This window comes from Miniopterus natalensis, chromosome 2 (genome assembly GCF_054644295.1).
Source record: "Miniopterus natalensis isolate mMinNat1 chromosome 2, mMinNat1.hap1, whole genome shotgun sequence".
Classification (NCBI taxonomy): Eukaryota; Metazoa; Chordata; class Mammalia; order Chiroptera; family Miniopteridae; genus Miniopterus; species Miniopterus natalensis.
In genome coordinates this window covers 162024061-162049797 of record NC_142082.1, presented here as the reverse complement: position 1 = coordinate 162049797, position 25737 = coordinate 162024061, and the positions used below count along the sequence as shown (strand labels likewise).

At 40.2% G+C, this 25737-nt stretch overlaps 1 protein-coding gene across 1 annotated transcript in view; it reads left to right on the top strand.

The window, feature by feature from the left end:
• The window catches only part of DERA (deoxyribose-phosphate aldolase), an 83736-nt gene that overhangs the window by 16219 nt on the left and 41780 nt on the right, over positions 1 to 25737 (top strand). The window contains exons 2-5 of the mRNA XM_087814774.1: positions 7497 to 7594; positions 8717 to 8864; positions 10311 to 10406; positions 12304 to 12438. Coding sequence (XP_087670900.1) covers positions 7497 to 7594; positions 8717 to 8864; positions 10311 to 10406; positions 12304 to 12438 — 477 coding nt within the window. The remainder of the gene's footprint in view (positions 1 to 7496; positions 7595 to 8716; positions 8865 to 10310; positions 10407 to 12303; positions 12439 to 25737) is intronic.

Genomic DNA, 25737 nt, shown 5'->3' with positions numbered 1-25737 from the left:
GCATGGTGTGGATGTATCTTGCAGTTTGGGGCTCAGGCCAGGGCATAGCTGGCTGCTATAGCAAATGGCTGCAGAGAAGCAACAGCATTGCACATTTCTCCTTCCATCACCCAGGCCTGGAGGGACGTACTGTTGCTAGCCACAGATACTCCCAGTACCCTCAGTGAGGCCCTGCATACCGGGAGTGTTAGTTCTTTTGTGTTTGGGAGGGTGGAGAAAAGTCAGGTTTTGGTTTCTTATGGAGTGAACTACATGTTTAGGTGAGAGCTCTGTTCACTCTTTAATGGGCTATTACTAGAGACCCTGGTAGAAGTTGGAGCCTACCAAACCCGAACTGGTTTAAGTTTGTTTAAAATGAAATATACAAGACAAATGCCAAACCAGATGGGACAGTGGGTGTCAGCTGGGCATGTCCTGGTTGCCCAGGATGAGGTGGTCACCCTAGTGAGGACTGAAAACTCAGCAGATGGATGGTACTGGGAGGAGGTGTTAGATTTCACTCCAGTAGTCAAAGTGTGGAGAGGTTGGGAGAGGAGGCAAGAGAGCTCAGCCCTGACAGTTTGTTCTAATCTGTGAATCTTCCACTTCTCTGAGGATATTTATGGGTAGAGAGCAGAGGAAACTTCCTTGAATTTTGTGCTTTGTGAACCGTGGAGCTGCTTCTGGACTATCATCTTTTCTTGGATGGCTCACTCTCCAGATGGGAATAATAGCCCCAGAGAATGAGTAGCTCTTATTTGTTTGAAGGCAGATTTTGAAGGCAGAACAGAAATGCTCCAGTCAGTGGACTGATGAAATTTCGACCTCTCTCCCTGTGCCATGGGAGTGTTCTGGTTCAACCTTCCACCTGCTCTCCTGTGAGCCTTTTAATTGGCTTCCCCACAGCAGCCAGAGGCTTTCTTTTAAAATGTAAATAAAATCCTTTTAGCCTGCTGCCTGGAATTCTCTCAAGACTTCCCATTTCAAACCTAAAGTCCTTTCCAGGCTGAAAGAGTCCTACTTAAGGGGCTTTCTAACCCGGCCATGCCTCAGGACAGGCTTGGTATTTTATATTGCCACACACTGTGTTCCCAGATGCCTGTTATCAAAACAGAACTTCCATCAATGACCCCTAGCTGTATTGCATACAGGTACCCTGATATTTTCTATTTTATTCTGTTTCTTTATTTAATGCTGGTTGCAGCTGACAGAATTGATTTCATGACTTATCTGTGGGTCATGACTCTCAGTTTGAAAACATTTTACTCTATGGCTTTCCTCTCCCTTTTTCTCCCTACCATGTCCTGTCCCCCTTGCTGACTCTCCTCCAGTTACACCTGTGCTCTCTTTGCCTCGGTACGACGGGTATGACGTGTGCACTCCTGCCTCAGGCCCTTGGCATTTGCTTTCCTCTCTGCCTGGACACTGTTTCCCCGGACAATGGCCTCATTGCTCACTTCCTATTTCAGCTGGGGTTCTGCTCAAATGTTTTCTTACTAGAGACTTTCCCTGACTGTGCCCACCCCTGCATTCCCTATTTCTTATTCTATATAACTTTTCATTGTAGCCCATATATATTGCATAGGATATATTCAGCTTATATGTTTATCTGTTTCTTGTCATTAGAAAAAGCTCTGTGAGAGTAAGGATTTTGTTTTTTCATTCACTGCTGAATCTACAGAGCCTATAGCCGTGCCTGGCACCACTGTGAGTACCCCTTTTCTATTAGCTGAATGAATGAATAAATGGAAGTAATAGACCTGGGAGATACCACTAGGGCATCCATGCCCCCATTGGACATTAACTAATTCTTTCACATTCTGAAAGAGTGTTATAACCCATGTTGCTGTGGATACAAGACATACTAGAAATGACAGCCAGACAGAAGAGGAGTGTAAGCAGAGAATAGACAAGATTGGTGCGGCGGGATCAAGTTGGCCCATCAAGCTGGCTTTTAACTTGGTGCCAGCAATTTAGGTTGAAATATTTTTGAGGGTGTAATAAACTCTTACTCACCTGGACTTGGCTTGATATCCTAAAGAATGATCTGGTTGGTGATGTCTGTGGGGTGGGAATTAGTGATTAAGGGCAGAGTGGCTCTGGGGAGGTGACACAGTAGCAAGGCTGTGTGTGCTGTGGCAATGTATGTTGTCAAGTTGCTGGTGTCTTGGTTTCTAGAGCATCCCTCTGGATTCTAAGGACTGGGCTTACACAGTAGAATGTGACAGAGTGAACCACGTGTTCAGGTGTCCAGTGGGGCCCTGGATGCCCTATAGTCGGCTCACCCAGGGTTTTTATTGGATACTAAGCTTTGGGGAGAAGACTAATTGTAGACCTCACCTGCTGGTAAGGGTCAGGCTCCCAGCACAGCCCCTGTCTTGTATCTTTTTGGCTTAGGAACTGGGCAAAGCTAAGTCTGCTCATCTATATAAATTGAATATCTTCTGAGCCTGGCTGGATGAGGCATGTGCTGATCACCCAGGGCTCTTTTTTCTAGCCAAGCTAACCTTTTCTGTGGCTAAGGTTGAAAGACTGGATGCGATCAAGTTGGTATTTCACTAGTTTCAGTGTCTGAAGTAAAAAATAAATTTACTGTGATGCAACAGACTTACTGAGCAGCTATTTTTGTGCTAGGCACTGGTTCATGTGGGAGGGTGTGGCTGATCCCCGAGAAGCTGCAAATTAGAACTGACAATAAACAACACAGAAAAAATAGACAGAGCAAGAGGTTCTCAGCAATAGAGTCTGGGTTGAAAACTGTACAAGTTCATATCAGAGAACAACTGGAAACAACACTAGGAACAAATTTGGGTGGTACAGTTGCATATAAAAACCCAGAAAGAATGAAATGAGAAAACATGGGAAATTTAATCTTTCTTATTCTTCCAAAGTTTGGCGGGGGAGGGGGAAGTATCTAATAAAGCATCACAATTTCTTTTTTCTCCATTAGGAACAAAGGTAAAATCAAAATACAAAATAAACCTTCTTTTATACAGTTTCCTGGTGTTTTGAGGTATACAGTTCCTACATGTTTTGTATTGTGAGGAAGCAGAAGAATATCCACAGAAACGCAGTGGGAGTGATGGAAAGGCTACAAGGTAGATTTTGGGGGGGAAATGATCTGTCTCTGCTGAGACTGGAACAGGAAAGATAATAATAATAAAGAATTGTGAGAAGAGTATTTGAGAACAAATTTATAACCGACAGAGAGCCACCAAATGATATACTAAGAGAAACAGTGGGATTTTCTTCACTGGAGAGTGTTAAGAAAAGAGTATTATCGCCTTCCAATTATGATTTCATATCTCTTCTCCCCAAAGACACATGTACTTGAAACCCCTCCTGGCCCCATAAGAGTAGATTCTATGGTCCTGATGAGACTGTGTGCATTGGAATCACTTCTCCTGGAAAGGAGACACTAAAGGGTACTCGAATAAAATATTAAAAATTATGAAGGACATAACAAAGGCCAATCAGTTTTTTCTTTTCCCCAGACCCCATAATATGAGAACAAGGGTTATTTGATGAAATTAAAGAGTAGCAAATTAAGTGCTAATAAAATGAGATAGTCACTTATAATTCATTACCCTGGGAGGTCACAGAGGCAAATTCTGTGGCTAGATTAAATATGGGGCTGGATAATTTTATGACCACTAATGATATTTTTAGCAGTGGAGGCTGATATTGTGAGAGAAGAAATCCTATTACATTCTCCAATAGATGGTTTGCAGGGACCTCTGGCAAGTGGCATCTGAGAAATGCGAGAGTGGGCCTCACGGGTTCTAACCTTTGGTGGAGAATTGTACTGAAAATTAGTTTTTAAGGTGAATGTCTTCAGCTGTCCCATTCATGCTTCAGTCCCACCTTCTCTTGTGGAGATCCAAAAGTCCTTTCTAATCAGAAGCCGTTGGGGTACAGAGCTTCATTATGCAAGATGCTAAGTTCTGGAGATCTATTGTACAGTAATGTGACTTGAGTTAACCATACTGTGCTGTCTAATGGAAAGGTGCTGTGGGGTAGATATTACATGTTCTGAGCACACCCCAAAAAATATAAATGTGTGTGAGGTGATGGGTATGGTAATTGCCTTGACTGTGGTTATTAATTTGCAGTGTATCTCAAATGTAGATCAAAACATCAAGTTGTGTACCTTAAATATATACAATTTTTATTTATCAATTATACCTCAATAAAGTTGGGGGGGAAAAGAGTAAACACTGATTTTTTTTTTTTTAACGGAACAACTGGGAAGACTTCCAGAATTAGATCACTTCTGGATTTGGGGAACCATTTAGCTAATTTATTGAATGCCATCCATGCATTAAGCACTTTGCTTGGCTTTTTAAAAATCTGTTGGGAGAATGAACATTTAGAGAAATGAGTGCCACTCAGAACGAAGGGGAGAGCACTGAAGGTAGACTGTAAAGGAGCCCATGGAAGAAAAAAGAGGCAAAAATAGCTCAACGTCTGTGGTTCAGAGAAGGCTCACAGCGGTGACATTTGAACTGAGTCTTTTTCTATTGAGACATAATTGACATATAACATTGTATTAGTTTTTATGTGTACAGCATAATGAGCTGATAAATGTATTGTTGTGAAATAATTACCACAATAAAGTTAGTTAACATTCATCATCATGCAGTTATAATCATTTTTCTTGTGAACTTTTAAGTGACTTTTAAGTATACAATGCGACATTATTAACTGTAGTCAACATGCTTTACTTTACATCCTCATGACTTATTTATTTTGTAACTAGAAGTTTGTACCTTTTGTCCCCACCTTCACCCATTTACCACCACCACCACCACGCCCGCCCACCTCTGGCAACCACCAATCTGTTTTATGTATCTACGAGTTCAGTTTTTGTTTTTTTGGCTTCCACATCTAAGTGATATCATACAATATTTGTCTTTTTTTGAATGCCCTTAAGGTCCATCTATATCATTATAAATGTCAAGATTTCCTTTTGCTTGGCTGAATAATATTCCATTTCATTCACACACACACACACACACACACACACACACGGCACATCTTCTTTGTCCATTCGTTTTTCAGTGGACAGTTAGGTTGTTTCCATATCTTGGCTACTGTAAATAATGCTGCAGTGAACATGGGGTGCCAGTGTCTTTTTGATGTAGTGATTTTGTTTCCTTTGGAAAAAAAATCGAAGTGGAATTGCTGGATCATTTGGTAGTTCTGGTTTTTATTTTTTTGAGTAACTTTCATACGTTTTCCTTAGTGGCTGCACCAATTTACATTCCCACCAACAGTGCACAAGGGCTCTCTTTTCCCCACACCCTCACCAATACTTATTTCTCATTGTTTGGATAATAACCATTCTGACAGGTGTGAGGTGATCTCTCATTGGGGTTTTGATCTACATTTCCCTGATGATTAGTGATGTTTAGCATCTTTTATGTACCTGTTGGCAATCTGTATGTCTTCTTCGGAAAAATGTTCAGATCCTTGAACTAAGTCTTAGAGGTTGAGTAAGAGTTCACTATACAGATAAGATAAGGAAAGGCGTTCTAGGACATGGTAGAATGTGCCAGTGAACTCCCAGTGCTTTGGAAAGGCTGTGCCATGGTGTTCAGTTGGCGGAGAGGGAGAAGATGGGGCACGAGAGGGAGGAAAAGTCAGATCATGAAGATTGGGATGGTCCGAGACCCCTCTCTGGCAGCGGTGGTCTTAGTGGGTGCAGAGTAGAGAAGTGGGGAGGCCCTTTCAGGAGGTGTCACATGAAGTAAGGACAGCCCCTCAAGGCCTGCTCCACAATCATAGGCTTCCCCCTTGTGACCACTGTCAACGGCTGCCTGGTGGTGAGGATTTCACCCAACTGCTCCCTTCACTCATTTTTACTATCTGCCTGAAACAGTCTTTACCACAAACTTGATCATCATTATCAGTAATTAAAAAAAAAAAAAAGCTCCCTATCTTTGGTTAGAGAGAGGTTCTTATAGGTCTCAGATAAGTTGGGACAAGTCCATTGGGTCTACCTGGTCTGATTTCCTTGGGCTCTCCTGAGAACCAAATCAGTGTCTGGGTGGGGACCAAGAGGCAGATTGCACTTGCTTGACCTTAGATTCCCAGTCCCCCGTGAAGCTGGCTTAGCAGACAAGCGGGAAAACATACAGTGTCTTTGAGGAACAGATGGATTGAAGTGTTAAAAATCTGTTTTTTAAATGATTTCGGCTAACAAAATAGTTTAATTAGGGGAAAAAAAGCACCCAGACTATGTTCCTTCTTCAGTGATATTTAAATAAGAATATCATTACTAATCGCTCAAATGGTAACTTGGAATTTCTACACCATTAAAATTGATAAGAGGAATCAAATGGAAATGAGAGAGAATGTCTTTGGTGGAAACTGGTTTTCTTTGTGGTTTTATCTTTGTGGTAGATGCAAATAATTTATTATTTGTGTTGTTACATAGTACAGTATGCAATCAGCAGCTTCCCCCATCACATTATACATAATTGTTGAATTGTCACACATTTCCTAATGACTGACTTTTTCCACAGTCGTCCTTTAAGGCTCTTCTGAGAAGATTCTTTAAAAAACATGAGGTTGCTAGAGGGATATACAAGTGAGGTTATTTATAAAAGGTACATGGGTATGTGCTCAGCGTACTGTGAGGCCGCCTGTGTTACAGTTTCGTGGACGCAGTGGAAGTGCATGTGCACCAGACACGGTGTTTGGTTTAGACGCTCAGAGATGAGTGAGGTCAGGACTCACAACATAGGAAGCACAAGAGACAACTGAACACAACTCCAATGTGAACCAAATACAACTTCCCTAGTAGAGGTACATCCAAATGTTGGCTCTGTTTGGGGAGCTGGCAGTGTTTTCACAAAGGAAAACCTCTGGGCTGGGTCTTAAAGTAGAAATCACAGTCAAGAATGCGGGTGGGTTGGACGTGGGAGAGAGCATTTCAAAACCAGAGCAACCGCGATGTCTCCTGGAATTTCTAGGAGCTTGTTTCTTTTCCTGGTTCTAATTTCTGTTACATCAGTGTTGTAGTTTCTAATGCATTCTGAAAAATTCTCCTTTGAGGGAGGAATGGGCTGTATCATATCACATGTAGTAGATATTAATCTTGTCAGTAAGGGGGTAGTGATGGAGAATTCCTTTAAACCCCAACATCAATTCACTTAAGTGTGTTTTAATCATTTGCTCTCCTGGCCTGGGCACTCACACATAAGTCTTTGCTGTCAGAAGTGAGGCACGTGGCCCCGGGTAACACAACGTTTCCTCCCATTGTTAGGCATGTCTGTGTAATGAATCAATACAGGCTCTTCTAGTTCCAAATGTACTTAACTTTCCGTGAAGTGTGCCTTTTCATGACTGGGCTTCTTTCAACAAGGTTATTTATTTGTAGTCATGTGAAAAAGAAACATAAGCTCTAAAAGGACTTTATGATAAATATATCCTTTCAAGGACCGTGTAAAAAATGGGTGAAGATATTTAACAAAACTTTTAAGTTTCAAAAAGTATTCTTCATTCCCCTCTAGACCTCAGCTGGATCTCCAAAATACAAGTGAATCAACCGGCGGTTCTGAGGCGTGCACAACAAATCCAGGCTCGCAGGACCGTGAAAAAGGAGTGGCAAGTAAGGGTTCTTCTAGAGCATTCTGTTCCCGTAGTTGACAATGCCTGGGCTCTTCCCTCAAGGCCACTGTATTGAATTTCACTCAAGATGCATCTAAACTTAAAAGATTGCAGCTGTCCATGACTTATTTTAATAATTCATATGTGATGATGATGGGTTGGAGAAAGATAACACATTTATCCAAACAAGTTAAAAATGTGATCACTCTTGAGTGGCAAAGCCGCAAATGATTTCGAGGCATCTTTATTCATGAGTGCATTAAGTGGCACATTTTCTCAACACATTTATTCAGGTTCTTAGACATAGCTTCTTTGGATGTCTTCTATTTTAATTTTCAAACCATAACATCTAAACTTAGTGTGCCCACTGTTGAGGCCCTTAGGTGACCTCCTTTGACCATCGTGTTTCCCCTACTATTAATTTTCATAAATCATTTTTCAAAATTCAAGAAATGATGTTTTGTGGAGCACTTGTGGTGAGCATATTCTCCCGTGGATACCAACCAACACGTGCTGTGCATCGCAGGACTAAAAGGAATTGAGAGTTCATTTTACAAGGGAGGCAGAGTGTTGTGATTGAATCCTTTTGGGTGACATCTCACATTTTGTTCCTCCTTGGAAATACGCTGATTTAAAAGTTAAAAGGAATTTCACCAGAATGAGTTGTGAAATATGAATATTACTTAAAATATTGAATTGGATTAAATGGAAACAAACAAAGAAGTTAGGGAGTCTTTTTCTAATGTTCCCAGGGCTAGGGGTAAAATATAAGATAGAAATGCTCTTACTCCCATGTTCTTTGTATTGGGGCAGCCGTGAGGGGCTCCTTGTGAATGAGATGGTGAAGTCAGAAGTGGGGAGACTAGATCCATTAAGGATTTCAAACTGGAATATCTATGGGAGAAAAAAAGTTTAAAGCTTCTCTTCCCCCCTTTTATATTATTCTGTGTAATGGTCATGTTGTTGGTCACTCTTAGCAATGTTTATATTGTAACAGAATGATATGCTTTGAATAGTATAGATGTCAGATTTTAGCATTCATGTTTGTCTAGTGATCCTCTATTAACTAACTGGGTTGCAGATTAATTTCTTTTAACCTTATTTTTATTTTTCTTCAAACCAGGCTGCTTGGCTCCTGAAAGCTGTTACCTTTATAGATCTTACTACACTTTCAGGCGATGACACGTATTCCAATGTTCAAAGGCTCTGTTATAAAGCCAAGTACCCAATCCGGGAAGATCTCTTGAAAGCTTTAAATATGCATGATAAAGGTAATGTAATTGTGTATAATCTGTCTGGTGTTTACCTTTTTACAATATTGATGACTAAATCTAGAGGACTTTAGACAAGACTCAGCTGCTACAATGATAGCAGCAGTAAAATCCATGATAGAATTATGTACACAGACAAATAATTAGATTCTTCTCTGAAGAGCAGCAAGGAGACAACCTGAGTCTCATGTTAAGGTCAGTTCTTTCCATCATGGATTAAAGTTGCTGGTAGAGAGTTTTTTGATTTTTCTTTCCAGTTCTTCAGTTTTGGAGATTTTCTATCCAGTGACTCTAAAATACTGATTCTGATTCCCTAGCCACACGTGAGAAAGCCAATCTCATTACTTAATAATCACATCTCATACATAAAGTATTTTCTGTGAGTAAATGAAATACTTTTGAGAATAAAATGCAAATCGGAGATATTGCATGCTTGTATGTTAGGTTTGATCTTTTGAAAAAAGTTATATTCACTCTCTTAGTATACACGAAAGAACGTTCAGCTACTTTCTAAAGTTGCTGTAAGTATAGAACTTTAACGTCTGAGAACTGGAGGAGAACTTTGAGGGTCCATCTCCTTATTTCTAAATGAGGAGACCAAGACCGAGAAAGCAAAATGCTGTTTCTGAGAAGACGTGCCCTGCTACTTGCGGGGCTGGTGTTGGAGCCAGGTCTGTCCATGAAGGGGGGCTTCATGGTTCCTGAGTGCCTATCTGTAATGAGTCTACATTGGCCCAATACATTGTAGATAAGCTGTAGACCAAAAAACTCTACAGCTTTTGAAAAATATTTATTACGTTTCTTTTGAGTTGACAATAAAAACAGCACCTATTATTAGCACTTTAGGGGAGAGGAGCTAAAAAAAAGTAACAACTCTGTATGAGTCTTATGCTATTACCTTATTGTTTTGTTTTATAGCGGCTATTTGATTTTTAAATTTTTATTTTTGTAAGAGCTTATTCCTCAAAATGGGGTTCCAGATTCATATTTTATTATTTCTTATAAAAGAGGGGATAGGATTAATTAAATGTCATTTTTCTATACTACCCTGTAAGGTTCAGTTATATTTTTCTTCATCCCCTCTCTGAATGCTGTACAGATCTGGATTTTGTTAATTACTTGAGATAAGATATTTTCATTGACCCAAGAGCACCAAGTTTATTATTTCAGAATTTTTAACAAGTGGTGTTATGCTAACTTCAAAGAACAATGTATCACAATTGTTTTATTCCATGACCATCACGATGAGAAAATGACCCATGTTGTCAAGGACTGGAAGGGAATGTGGAACATAAAAACCTTTGGACTTGTTGCAGCATCGTGAGGGAATTCTTTATTTCTCTCATTTTGATTTCTGCCGATGTTGTGGTATAGGTAGTAATTAAAAGCATATTGTGTGAATTGAGCTTCACATACAGAAGGCTGCTGTGATTTCTTTCTTCACAGGCATCACTACCGCTGCCGTCTGTGTGTACCCTTCCCGCGTGTGTGATGCGGTGAAAGCGCTGAAGGCTGCAGACTGTAATATCCCAGTGGCGTCAGGTAACACTGTGCGGTTTCCAGTTCTTTGACTCAGGCACCTTGGGGTATTAGATATAGTTTTACACTGATTTTAATTAGTTTTATGTATATAATTGGTTGTATTTATTTATTCTTTTAGTATTGATTAATTGCCTTCTAAGTAGCAATTAACATTAACTAACTAATTACTAATTCCTTTAATCAAAGGGAATTATATTAATTCCCAAGAATATAGAACTGTATCCCTGTCCTTCAGGAAACTTAGTTGTTTTGGAGGAATAGTCAAATTAAAAAAAAAAATCATAGTGCTAGATATGTAGACTATTATATGATGTATAAAATATTAAAGATATGCATAAGGTACAGTTGTAACTCTGAGCGAGGACTGATTTACTCTGCAGAGGTTGGTGACACTCCTCTGAGTGAGTGAGGGGACGCTTCCTGGAGACGATAGTAACTGCACTGGTCTGAAAGAGCAGGGGGAGTTTACAGTGTTGATCAGACAGGGAGCTGCTTTTTAGACAGAGGAGGGAGCCTGGGCGAAGGCGCGGAGCGTGCTCAGGGAACTGCGGGTGCTTTGCAGTTGTGCATCCTAAGGTGGGACAGAGCGGGGGCTGGGGGTCGAAGCTGGAGATCTTATGGGGAGAGTGTGCCGGGCTGCTGCATTTGGGCTGTGTTCTGGTTTGGGGAACGTCCTGAAAGGTTTTAAGCAGAGGTGGGCCATGATCTGCTTCATGATGGACCGAGTTAGAGCATGGTAGTGGACAGGTTAGAGAGGGTGAATTGGAGTTAGGGAGGCCGTCCCTGTCCGTGTGGGAGATGGTGAGAGCCACCCCGAAGAAAAGAGGGTATGTTCAGGAGTTACTGACTTAAGATAGACACTGCAGGACTTGCCATGAAGGAAAGAAAAAAGTCTTTCTAAAAGCTTCAGTGTATGTGTGTGTGAGGGTGTGTGTCTGCCTTTTACCAGATGGATGGATGGATAGACATAAAAGTAAATTCTACTTTTAAAAGATGTTGGAGGAATATCTTGGTGCTTTAGAAAAGGAGTCTATAAAGATTATTAATTTATTTTATTAGAAATACATCAAAAGAAACATAATATACAGTATTTATATACAACCCATTTGTGAAGATTCCCAAAGTATTTGGCAGCTATACCTTTATGGATGTTAATTTTTCATCAGCCTCAGTCAATTTAGCTTTCCCTCTGTGTAACAGAGAAACATGCTTTCCTCTAAGGTAGCAGACCCAAGGAACTTGATAACATCGTTGTAACACAAAAGATTATCTATAGGAACCAGAATGGAATTAATGGTGCACATGTAAAAAATGTTGATACTTTTTCAAAAGTGTAGTTGTATTTTCACTTTCCTTTTCTTTATACTTGGCCCTGCTCTTCCCATCTCCATCCCTGCAGACAGATCAGGTGGTTTTTCTTTATTTTATTTTCTTTATTCCTATCTGCTTGGTTGGTTGTTTTAAAATAGGCAGTGGAGGAACCTACACTACAATTTGGCTGCAACGGCTAAAAATGTGAATGGTAAATCAGGAACACATTGACAGCCAACTGATCACGAGTAGGAAGCGTAATTAGTGCCCATAAAGATAGGGATACAGCTCCTATTTTATGGGCATCGGTGTTATGATAACATATTTTAAATTGGCATTTACTCAGAGCATCTTCATGAGCATCTCTGAAGCAACTTGATTTCAGGTCTTCTGAGGATATAACACTAATGTTTGTCTCGATGCCAATACTATATGAGATAACATTCATTTTCTTCACACTTACCTTTTCAGAATATGCAGGAAGTGTCCTTAATGCTTTGGTGTCTAAATGCTGACTTAGTCTGAAATTCTTTGTTGAGATACTGACCAAATGAAATTCCTTCCTTGTTTTTTCATTCTCTACTAGTGGCTACTGGCTTTCCAGCTGGACAGACTCATTTAAAAACACGATTAGAAGAGATCAGATTGGCTGTGGAAGATGGAGCTACGGAAATCGATGTGGTCATTAACAGGACCCTGGTGCTGACAGGCCAGTGGGAAGGTAGGGGCCTGTCCTGACCTACAAGGGAGACACAGTTCTTCCCTGGTGGGTGAAATGGTGGGGATCTGGGGAGAGACGGCATGTTTTGGAAATCATTGATCCAGATCACAGGTGATTGGATCAGAGGGTGAATCTAGGAGAAATCATGGCTAAGATTACTCATCCTTGTGGAAGTTGCCTACCTGCACGAGCTTTTTAGATCCTTTTGGGTGCTTAGGTGAATAGTTGTTTCCATGCAATAGATTATTAACATTTATCCTGTTCTGTATTGTTTTATTACTCAATGTATTAATCACTCCAGCAAGTCTTTTATACAAAGTTTACTTTAATATGATGGAGGAAATTTCCCTTTAATATGTTAATCTTTGTGGATTTTTAGGACATGGCATTATTAATGTTTGCTAAGTCTGTTTTTACTTCTATTGTTGCACATGGCTCCTATGAATATTATTTCATATTCACCTTTGAGATTCATGATTTACTGTCACACTGACTACAATAAGATAGTGCCCATTCCAGTAACATAGTACTGTTTTTTTAATTAGATAGTAAAGAAATATATTTTACCTTTGTCTTAAATATATTTTGTACACTAGAAATCACTGATTGCTAAAATAAGTACAATTCTCTGTTTCAAAAAAATCATTATAAAAAGTAGTTTAACTAAATTTTTAAAAAATGTTTTTATTGATTTTAGAGAGAGAGGAAGGGAAAGAGAGAGAGAAACATAGATCAGTTGCCTCCCACACCTACCCTGACCGGGGATCAAACCTGTGACCTAGGTATGTGCCTCGACCAGGAATCCAACCTGTGTCCTTTTTGGGCACACTGAACCACACTGGCTAGGGCTGACTAAAAAATTTAACACTATCATAAGACAAATCCAGAATGTTATACTGTCTCTTTAAATATTTTATTCTAATTATGGAGGTTATACCTGCTCACTGTTAAAAACAAAAATTCCAGCTGGTAATAAAGGAAGTGGAATAACCCTTGCAGTGTACAACTTTCCAGATGTTTTCTCTTCATATATATATATATATATATGCAACTCCCGCCCTTTTTAAAAGTTTAAATAAAAAGTAGGATTTTATTTAATATATTTTTCCTTAATCTACTTATTGGACTTGCCAATATGAATATCTTTCTGTGACTCTTTCTGTCAACCCATCTATCTTATTGTCTGTAAATCCTAATTCCATTGTTTATTCATTAAGAATTGCTTTTGGTTATGGAGTAGCAGAGATTCAGTCAGTGGTTTAAACACTCAAGGATATATTCTCTCCTGTAAAGTCTGGGGGTTATTTTAGGGGCATTGTGGCAGCCCCACAAATTCTTGGAGATTTATGTTACTTTTATCTTCCACTCTGAAAGCCTGTGGCTTCTACCCTCCTGCTCAAGGGGACTGCATTGTCTAAGACAGCTTCTGAATGAAGCTCAGCCTTTACATTCATCTACTAGACAACAGGAAGAAGGGCCTGTCTTATCCCCAAATCTCACACACTTTTGCTTATACCTCATTGGCCTGACCTGAGCTACATGGGCATGGGTGGCTGCAAGTGAGCTGGAAAATGTAGTTTTTTAGCTTGGAATTAATTACATTCCTGTACATTCTTAATAAGTTAGATGGTGTACATTTCTGTGCCCAGAGGGAAAGGAGTGAGGGAAGTACTGGCAGGGAAGGACAGTGTGCCACAAGGAGCAAAACAGGATGTGGTAGTAAAAAGCTTCACAGCAAAGGATGGGCCAAAACAAAACAAAAATGTTTAAATAAAAAGATATATGAAATCAAAAAGCACAACAGTCTGGACCAATAGCTATGGGCCAAGTCCTCTCAGAGATTTCAGCCCCTGAGACTGTCACTGTGTTCCAGGATCATACAATCAGGATACGACAGTTCCGAATGTTCTAGAAAAAAATGTTAGGCCATTCTCATTGCCTTACACTCCCCTCTATACTATCAATATTTTTAGTCCTTGACAGGTTTAAATTCTTGACAGTTCACAAATACCATTTTGTGCTTTTGATTTTTGTTCCCTTTCTTATGGTCCGTGTGCATTTGGCCAATTGCATTAATTCTTAAAAAGCCCATTTGAAATCGATGTCCCTTGTTCCTGTATATTAATTTTGCTTGTCTGCTTTTAGTCACAGATTTCAGTTAAGATTTAAGGCTAGAGTAAGAGAAAAAAATGAGTAAGTAATATTTTAAGACAAATTTGGAAATAAGCTGTGATTCAGTTGGATAAAACACTATATGCCCTTTATGTCTTTTGTGATGAGTATTTTGTTTGTTTTTTACTATAGAATATGGTATAAATGTAAAGTATTTGGATATTATAGCTGCAGCTCCTACAAATAGTCTTGTACCTGTCTTTTGTTGGACACATGCACTCATTTATTTTGGGTGGATCACCTGGGATTGGCATTGCTGGGCCACAGGGTAGCCATTCACTTTGTGAGAACTGGTGCAGTTGGAAATAGTTTTGGTAGGTTATATATTGGTTAGGCCAGACTATGCTACAAATAAGCCTCATAACTTACGGTTTAATTTATCAAGCCTCTTCTGGCTCAGACAAGTCTGCTGGAGGTCCGGTAACTCCCCAGGGCACCTGTCTCTCCTGGGTCACTCAGTGATCCAAACTGTTTCAATCTTGTGGCCCTACCATCTCAACATGCGGGTTCTTTAGGAAGCGTGGGGTCACACCTCTCTCTTGAATGCTCTCGCTAGGAAGTGGCACATGTCACTTCTGCCCACAGATACTTGATCAGAACACATGGCCTCGCCTAACGTGGAGAGATCTGGGAAGTACAGTGCTCTGGGGGCTAGGAAGGGGAAGCGAATATTGGCGAGTGTAGGTAACGTCTGCCACACCTCACACACCCGGCAGTACCTCTGCTCTAGTGTCCTGTGGGCATGAAAGTCGGTCTAGGTGGTAGATTCTAGGTAGAAAGTAATAATTTTCTTTGGAATCGTGAAGTCATTTCTCCATTGTCTTTGGAAGTTTTTAGGATTTTCTCTGTCGCCCGTGTTTGGACATGGCACAATGGTATGCCCTGGTGTGGATGTTTTGCTTTTTTTATTTTTCATCATTGTGTTTTTGTACTACTTGCTGGAAGATTTTCTCAACTTGACCTTTTATTTATTTGATTGATTTAAAAAATTATCTCTACTTTTACATTTGTAATTTGCATGAGGTTTTTCATGTTTATGTAGTAGTCCCTTTTTACTGCATCCTGTTGTTTTGTAGATGCAATACCTGTTAGTTACTAAAAGGTTTGTTTTTTTAAGTTTAAAAAATATAGTTGTAGATTTATTTATTTATTTATTTTTTAATATATCTTTATTGATTTCAGAGAGGGGAAAGGAGAGGGAGAGACAGAGGTAGAAACATCAATGATGAGAGTCACTGATTGGCTAGCCTGCAACCTGGGCATGTGCCCTGACCAGGAATCAAACCCCGATCGCCTGGATCCTAGGTCGATGCTCAACCGTTGATCCACGCCCGGCCGGGCTATAGTTGTAGATTTAGAAGTGTAGTTTATATTGTAACCTGTGCTTTTGTCTCTAGGATACTATTAATTGGAAAATAAAATACAGTAGGGGATAGGTTTTGATGTAATTGGCAATCTCTTAATGGACTAGAAATGGTTGTTTTTAAGAACTGTTAATTTCCCAATAACAGGTATTCATGCAAAATAACACACCTTTGTCTTAGACTATACTTTCTATTAACCCTTTTTTATGGTGTTAATAACCTCTTGACCCAAAACAAATTGAAAAGGAACATTTAATACTAGAAATTTAATTCTAAATAGAAGTCGGCAATGACTTAGGACTTTTTCCACTGCAGTATTTTGTGTTACTTTCGGTTCCCAATTTGATTACATATTGTATTTTTTCAATGTCCTGTTTTAATATTAGCTGTTTATTAAAATATGAGTAAAATTGATTTCTTAGAATTTGATGATGGAGATGTCTGTCGGGCTGTTACGTATTCAAGTCTAGGCCCTTCTCTGTGCACTGAGGGTATGTAGGACCCTGGTAATGGAAAGAAAATCCCGTTGTTAAAATCAGGCCCTCAGAGTGCATCTCAGCCATTTCATATGGTCACAAGTGTCCACAGTTTAGGATACGAACTCTAAGAGGACACTGGAGGGGGCTCATATTCCTCCTCTTGGATTCCCTGTGGTGATGATTTAAAGTCTCTATTTTTCTCAGACTTTTAATTCTTCTGCCCACCTTGAGGCTCCTTCACACTTAGCAGACAACCTACCTGCTACTTCTCAGAGAAGGTAGAAAACATTAAGACAGGGATGCCCTCCAGGTCCTTGCATCAGATCTGCTTCCTTCTTTCCTCCCACCTAATCCAATCCCTCTGTTGTGCCCGGGCTCTCATTTCCCCCACATTTTCAGAGGCCTCACTCCACTTACTGGCCAGTTCTTTTCCCTCCTGTATCGTTAGCCAGTCTCTCTCCTTGCTCATTTCCATCAGCGTCTAAACACATGTAAGCTTTTCTTATTCATTAAAAAGCCCCCCATACCACCATTCCCCCTCGTCTCCTTCTAAGTTTCGCTTTCTGTTCTCCCCCTGATGGCTAAAATTCTTGAGTCAAATTTACTTGTTTCTCTTGCATCTGTTTTAACTGAGATACTAATGACCTCTCATTTCACTGCGCCCAGGGGATACTCTTCAGTTTGTTTAGCTTTACTCTTCAGCAGCATGTGACACAGTGGACTGGTTCCCCGCCAGAAACACTCTATTGTCACGGTTTGGGTGACTGTATGCTCTCCAGGTTTTCCTCTGTGGCTCTGATTACTCCTGCAACTTGTTTACAAGCTTCTCCGCCTCGTCCGGCATCCCCGAGTGCCGGCGGTCCTCAGGTGGGTCCCCTGCAGCTCTGCGCACTCGCCCTTGCAGGGCCCTGTCTTCGCTGCTCTCGGCTGGTCCCTGCACCCGAGACTCCCAGGCCTCCTGCATGTCAGAGCCGCGGCTGCCCGACTCCCCAACACGTGCTCCGTTTCCCCACGAAACTGGGCTGCTTTTCACCCACCCTTTTTACATAAGCAGCCATCCAAAGTCAGCAAAGCTTGATCCAGTCAGAGAATCTAGCCATTTTAGAAAAAAGTTAAAAAAAAAATAAATATTTGTTTCTCTGACTTAAGCACTTTCTATTAAATACAATTTAATTTCAGCACTGTTGTGTCCATGCTTGTGTTTTACTGGAGCCCAGTGATTCCCTCAGGGCCTGAAATCTCTGAGCTGATCTGCCCCACAGCTCATGGGCCAGGCTACTGTGCTTTCTGACTTCATACATCTTTTCATTTAAGCATTTTTGTTGTTGTTGTTTTGTCTGGTCCTTTGCTGTGAAGCCTTTTACTGTCACATTCTGTTTCGCTTGTTGTGGCCCACTGTCCTTCCCTGTCAATACTCCCCTCACTCCTTTCCATCTGGACACAGAAATGGACACCATCTAACATCACTCGGGACAGCAGGCTACCTGGATAGGGTGTGGAATGTGCTGCTGGTTCTCTGAATTAACTGACAGGCATTTTTTTTTTTTTTTTTTAACTTTCAATTTTATTTTTCAATTACAGTTTACATTCAGTATTATTCTGTATTAGTTTCAGGTATACAGCATAGTGGTTAGACAATCATATATATTATAAAGTGTCCCCTCGATATTTTTAGTACCTACCTGGCACCATACATAGTTATTAAAATATTATTGACTGTATTTTCTATGCTGTGCTTTACACCCAGTGACTATACTGTAACTACCAATTTGTACTTCTCAGTCCCGGCACCTTTTTCACCCTAACCCCCTTCCCCTTGGGCAACCATCAGCCTGTTCTCTGTGTCTGTGACTGACAGACATTTTCAAATTACTTGCCCCAGTTTCTCTCCTCACAGAACCTTGCACCCCCCCCCCCATGTATGTGTAATATCAGGATTAGGGGTTGGATGTGGGGGAAAATAGGCTCCTACTCCAAGGGATTTTGATCCCACCCCTATCCCACCCCCACCATCCCATAGTTCTGTGGAGAAGCACTGACTTGGAACATTTATTTCTTCTAGTTCTTGGTTCCACATACTTTAGGTGCAGGATAATTGAAGCATATTTTCCGTGTATTTCTGTTTCTTTAGCCTGGCTCTGCGGTTAGCTGTAAACAGGTGGCTTACGGAATAAAGTGTTACTCTGGTGAGTTTAGCCAAAAAGTGCATCTACTTCTGTGCTTGTAGGAAAAAGACAGTTCTCCCCGGGAAGGCTGTGCTTTGGGGCTGAAGACGGCAGCTCCTGGTGGGTAGGGAGGAGCCGTGCTGAGCTGTGACAGAGGTGGGGGCACCTGGCCAGCCAGCCAGGTAGGCCATTCGTCATGGGAGTCGCTCAGACCCAGAACTGACCCTGAGCATAGACACTGTGCAGCAGGAAGGGAGGGTCGTGCTGGCAGACAGGAAGAGGTGAGAGCTGAGTCTTTGCATTAGACAGACCCTGGTTGCAATCCAGGCACTACCATTAGTAGCTCTTTTCTCCTGGGCAAGTTACTTCTCTGTGCCGTCTGTTCCTTCTGCAAAGTAGCAATAATGGCATCTACTTCACAGGGTTATAAGAGGCATTAAATTAGATAATGTGTGTGAATTGATGGTCCTGTTGCTTAGCCCAGATGACTCCCTCCCGGCCAACTGCATTTTCGTCTTTCCCCATCTTCCTCCTGCTGAGGATAGTATGTTGTCAAGGAAAGGAACCATCCTATAGCACATGTGTTGAGTATGTGAAGTGGAACTCTGAGGGCTTGGATTTTAGTCTTTGTAATTTGGCTAATTTACACCTAGTCTTTGGGCAAACACTTCACTGTCTCTGCCTGCATTTAAATAAGCTACCAGTGGGGGGATAAGACAAGGATTTCTATAGCCCGTTAGAGATATAATGGCCTGTGATTTTATATTTGGCGTTTCATTGTCTGTGGCTATTATTCCCATGATAAGTGCTTGTAATATTGTGTTTTTTAATGATGATATTGAAGTTGACATCTAAGGTGCATCCTTAAACAGTTCTTTGAAGAAAGCATTCACCAGAAGGGATTCATCATTTCATAAATCCTACCGAGCAAGATTTGAAAATTAAATGCATTCCATGCTCTGTAAATATACAGAGGTGTTCATTTTTTACCTTTCTATGACCTCTCTCTGCTGCATATATTTACTTAATATATTACCAGTGACATAGAAATGCTGTCAGATATTCTGCCTCATTTAACAATCTTCTAGTTCCCTGAGCTCAGGACCTAGAGCTGGCTTTGTTAGTGTTTGGAAACCCATTTCGCCCTGGAGCAACAAAAGATATGACTCCAAAGGGGGCTTCATCTGTGACATTTTCCTAGAATAGTATGTTCAGTGTAGCAATTGGAAATATTGTTTTATCTCCTGTATCCAGAGCCTTGTGTGCCTTTCACCCGTTCAGTTTTGTAGCCCTGAGCTGTTCTCCTAAACTTGGTTTGTGGAGTGCATCCTTTATGGCTATCTAGAGTTTCAGGGAGGTCTGGCCTGCGTGGCTCAGTGGTTGAGTGTCAACCTGTGAACCAGGAGGTTGCGGTTCAATTCCTGGTCAGGACAGACGTCCGGGTTGCGGGCTTGGTCCTCAAGAGGCAGCTGATCAATGACTCTCATCATTGATATTTCTATCTCTCTTTCTGCCTCTCCTTTCCTCTCTCTGAAATCAATAAAACATACTTAAAGAAAGTTTCAGGGTGAAAGACTGAAATATTCAGGCCAAAGCTATCGTGTCTATCATTGTGTCTGACGCTGGTGGATCCTGAAGATTTTGGATCTGGGCACCGATTTATTTTTCTTATTTGCTTATTTTACACAAGAGGGATGGTAGGAAGAATGTCTCTTAAAAGAAATTGGTGTTTTTCTTTGTTTTATAGAGCTGTTAATCATAAGATCATACAAGAAAAGCAATCTCTATGTCTGTAGACACTTTTTGGGGAAGAATCTCATCAGCCAAAATCTGCACTTTCTCAGTTTGGGGGGTTGTTCATAACAGAAGAATTCTGGAGACACTTCTGGCTGCTGTATGCTTTTATGGTTTTCATTTTTATGCTCTGATTCTTTGAAACTTCAAATACTATTGACCAAAATGTGTGTTTTATTTCTTGTAGGTTATATTACTGCCTGGTATTTGAGCTCATCTCTGTTTTACTCATACAAGATTAATTAGATGCCTTGGTAGAGGAAAACTGTTCTTGAAAATTTTGTGACTTCTTTAGTTTAAAAGGTTGCTGTACAATTTTATATTAAGTGTTTTACTATACATATAATTATCATAAGAGTTATTTTCAGGCCATTCTTGTGCAGTGTTGAACATCTTTACAGTACTCAAAAAATAATTGCTTAGATATGTTCATTAACAATTATTTTTTAAGTGTCTTTGAATAGCATGGACTATAAAAGGAAATCCACTTTATGACTTTTAGATAGGAAGTAGTCTTTAAACACATGGATTCTTACTTAAATCATAATTTCTATACAGGAAAGCTTTACTAACATAGTTTTCTATGTCTGTAGCGGTGCTTTTCCAGAAAACTTATCAGACTGTCAGCAGCTCGAAGATTAAGAATATATTTTCCTTTAAGGTAGGAGCTGGAGAGAAACAAGATAATTTTAAATAGAGAAAAGTAAAATGCTATAGATGCAAGTTCCTGCTGACATGGGGAGGCAGAAGGTAGAGCCGGTGTGGGATGCTATTTAAAACAGGTGTAGGATGGCCCTGGCTGGGTAGCTCAGTTGGTTAGAGTGTTGCCCCGATATGCCAGGGTTGTAGATTAAATCCCCATTCAGGGCACATACAAGAAGCAACCGGTGAATGTGTAGATAAGTGGAACAACAAATCAATGTCTCTCTCTCTCAAATCAATTAAAAAAAATTAAGGTAGGTTCAGGATGACCCACCCCACAACTTGGATCCACATTGTCTCCCACATGGACCTTTCGCAGTGTGGCCAAGCTCTCTGATCCCTGTCAGTGAACACTCCCCACTCACTGTTTTTCAGCTGGGAATGATGGGCAGAAGGTCAGGTTATGACCTCCATCTCTCCTCATCAACGTGGCGGTAGTAGGAGGGATGAGGGGGGACAGACAGCAGACAGCCCCTTCTGCTGGTTGAGACGCTATATTGATTAAGCATCTACAATGTAATATATCCTGGGTTTCTAGCACACCCACTTTCGCTACTCCTGAAAACCTCATTATAAGTCAAAACATTTATTATCAGGTTTTTAATGTGACATCACTGTGCCAGCCACTTCTCTGGTGTATGTGTTTTGTTAAATTTTGCATTATTCTGACTAATTTGCAGTCTTGGTGTTTGAATTCCATTTTCATTTGTCAGTCATCTTTTATAATAGCCTTCCAAATTATTATTTTTCTGATACGTGCAAGAATTGTTTTTTCTTTGTTTTTAATGGGGAATTTTCAGTTCCTGTAATGTTTGAAATTTTAACAATGAATATGTATTATATGTGAGTATGTGAGCAGAAAAGTTAATAAGTACTCTAGGGACTAAGGTCATGATGTATACACAGATTTAACCGTAAGGATGCTTACTAAAGTATTGTTTATAAGAACAAAAAGTCTGAAACCTTAAATATCCAATAATAGAAAAATGATTGAATAAATTATGTATGACCGTGCAATGGGAGATTGTATAGGGATGTTATTGTTCCTAGGCCTTCTCAGTGGACAAATCTAGGAAATACACAAATGTTCACATATACACAATGCACCCATATAAACACATGTACAGCTATATATATTTTCTGGCTATCTATCACCTATCTATATCTATCTATCTATCTATCTATCTATCTATCTATCTATCTATCTATCTATCTATCTATCTATCTATCTATCTATCTATCTATCATCTATCTATCTATCTATCTATCTATCATCTATCTACCTATCTATCTATCATCTATCTATCTATCTATCTATCTATCTATCTATCTATCTATCTATCATCTATCTATCTATCTATCTATCTATCTATCTATCTATCTATCATCATCTATATCTATCTATCTATCTGTCTATCTATCTATCTATCTATCTATCTATCTATCTATCTATCTATCTATCTATCTATCATCTATCATCTATCTATCTATCTATCTATCTATCTATCTATCTATCATCTATCTATCTATCTATCTATCTATCTATCTATCTATCTATCTATCTATCTGTCATCTATCTGTCATCAGTCACCTATCTATCTATCTATCTATCTATCTATCTATCTATCTATCTATCTATCTATATCTATCTATCTATCTATCTATCTGTCATCTATCTGTCATCAGTCACCTATCTATCTATCTATCTATCTATCTATCTATCTATCTATCTATCTATCTATCTATCTATCATCTATCTAGCTATCTAGCTATCATCTAGCTATCATCTATGTAGCTATCATCTATCTCTATCATCTTTGCTAGAACGCATGCATTCACATTGACAACTTTTATTATATGCCAACATCACATGTTTTATTTTCGCCTCTCCCTTTCTATATTTATGTCTCTCTTTCTTGTCAGTAAAGATCTTGCTCCCATTATTCTCAGTTTATTTACTTATTTGATCAATTCCCTTGTATATAACAATCTCTTTTTCCTGTGGACCATCTCCCTGGCTCAGTACTGTGTACTCAGGCTAATTACACTCACCAAGCCCTCCAGAACTCCCTACTCTCACCGGCAAGAGTGTCCCTCGATGGCATAGAAAACAGTTTGAGAATTTTTTTTTTTTTTTTAATATATCTTTATTGATTTCAAAGAGAGGAAAGGAGATGGAGAGAGAGACAGAAACATCAATCATGAGAGAGTCATTGACCAAGCACACAACTGGGCATGTGCCCTGACTGGGAATCGAACCCTGATTGCCTGGATCCCAGGTCAACGCTCAACCGCTGAGCCATGCCTGGCCGGGCCAGTTTGAGAATTTTTAAAAGAAGATGCTTTGACAATTTAGGGGATTTTTTTATTGTTTTCCCCCCCATTGATTTTTTGAGAGAGTGGAAGGGAGGTGGGGGGAGAGAGAAACATCGATGTGAGAGAGACACATCAATTGGTTGCCTCCCACACTGGTCCCGACTGGGGCTGGGGGTGGAACCTGCTACCAGGTACGTGCCCTTGACTGGGAATTGAACCCGAGACCCTTCGGTGTGCAGGCTGACCCTCTAACCACTGAGCAACACCAGGAAGGGGGGGAAATTTTCATTCTTTTGAGTAATTATCCTCCATGAAGAATGTTTTGGAAAGAGGATCTCTTGCACTCACCACTTCACGTGTAATTTTCTCCACACGTATAGTTCGGTTGCAGTTATCTAAATCCACATCCTGCTGTCTTTCCTGCTAATGTAGGGGAAAAGCCACCCATTAGCTTTTCCGTTGTTCTGCGTGTGCATCTTGAGGGGAAAGTGGTAGTTGAGTATGTTAAAGGGCATTATGATTGCAGATTGACTGGGTTACATTTCAGCCATCAAGTCGTTTGATTTGCATTTATCATCTGTTCCAAGGTGTCCATCATTATGATGCCAAGGTGCTCAGAACTACCTAGACACTTCTGATAATGCTGCCCATGGTTTCTGTGGCTTGTATTGGAGTGAGGTGGTCTATTTTTCTTATATGTAAGATCTGAAAATTCGAATTATATTTTCATAAGTATTAGGTGGTGCTTGGTTTGTTTTGTTTTTTAAAGTCATTTTTGCATTCCTGGAAGTATATAAGGACAATTATGGAAAACTAGTATTGAGTGATTAAATGCTTACTATATGCCTGGTGCTGTTCTAGCCATATGTATTATCTTATTTAATCTTCACAAAAATATGTGAGCAAACTGCGGCTCCCTAAGTAATTAGGCTTGGAAAAATTGAGTAATTCCTACAAGTTTACAAATCTGGTAAGTAGCCCAGACGGTCCTATTATCCCAGGAGCCTGTGCTATCCAAGGGAGCATGGGCTCTGAGTTGTAAAAAAATTGTTTGTGATATAGTAAGCATTCCCCCTCCCCTCACCCTGGACTGCTCTTCCAGCGCCCCAGAGAGGTTGTGTACGTAGATCATGGTTCCCCCTGCTTTTATCAGTCCCTCTGTGCTCTGAACCGAATCAGCACTCAGCAGTAACAGTAACAGCACCACCGCCCCTGCCAGCAACAGGAAAACAAGCAGCTGCCATTCCTTGAGTGTTAACTATGTGACAGATACTGTCCTTAGCACTTTATATGTATTAACCTATTTCATGCTTGAGATAACTCCATGAGGTGTTTGTACCTCTCTCGTCCCCACTTTATAGTTGAGGAAACTGAGACAAAGGTTAAGTAACTTTCCCAAATCAAACAACAAATTAGTTTTACAGCTAGGATATGAACCCAGGCAGTCGGAGCACCCACTGTTGTCTGCTGTACCATCCCTCTTCAGTAAATATTTGTTAGACTAGACTTAAAAGTTGAAAACAAATAAAACCAATTCTGATTAAGTTAATCTAAAGGGATATATTAGGGGATATACAGTAACTCACTGCATTAGTAGGAAGCCTGGAAAACCAGGCTTGGAAAACCAGGAGGGTCATGAAAGACGAGAGCAGAGGATACAGCCAGACAGCCCTGAGAAGAGCTCGGCCACAGGGCCACTGCTGCTGCTCCGCCGCTGGCCGGCAGGGTACCACGCTGCTGGCGGCGGCCGCTGGACTCTTACATCTGCTGCTGTTGCTAACGCTGCAGTTCTAACAAAAGTCTCTAACTGTTCTTTCATCTTTGCATCACTCACTAAGGCCCAGGTTAAAGCATTCACTTCATGGAGCCCAGGCCACATTTTAAAAAGGCCAGATTTTATAATTTGATATGCTTTTTAATTTAATTGTTCTGGTATATTCTGGGCAGAATAGTAACAGAAAGAAATGACAGCTTTCCCGGTGTTGAACTTTAAAGATAAAGATATTTGCTTAGAAAAACTTGACCCTTTTAATGTACTGAAATAGGTCAGTAGAATGATTTGAGGAACTGGCAGTTAAAGACGAAGGAGGCACTGGTTGCCTATTTGCTAAATCCAGTTAAGCTCTAAATGATCATTTTTGGTTTATTCTGTTTGGATCATGGATTAAAGAGCATAACTTCCAGGTAGCTGATAATTGAGTCATAAAATACATCTGGGTTTCCTGGTTGACTTTAACTGTAGGTGGAGAAATTCATTGGATATCAAAAGGTAACACTCTTTAGAAAGAGGATGGTAGTTTTGTCCAT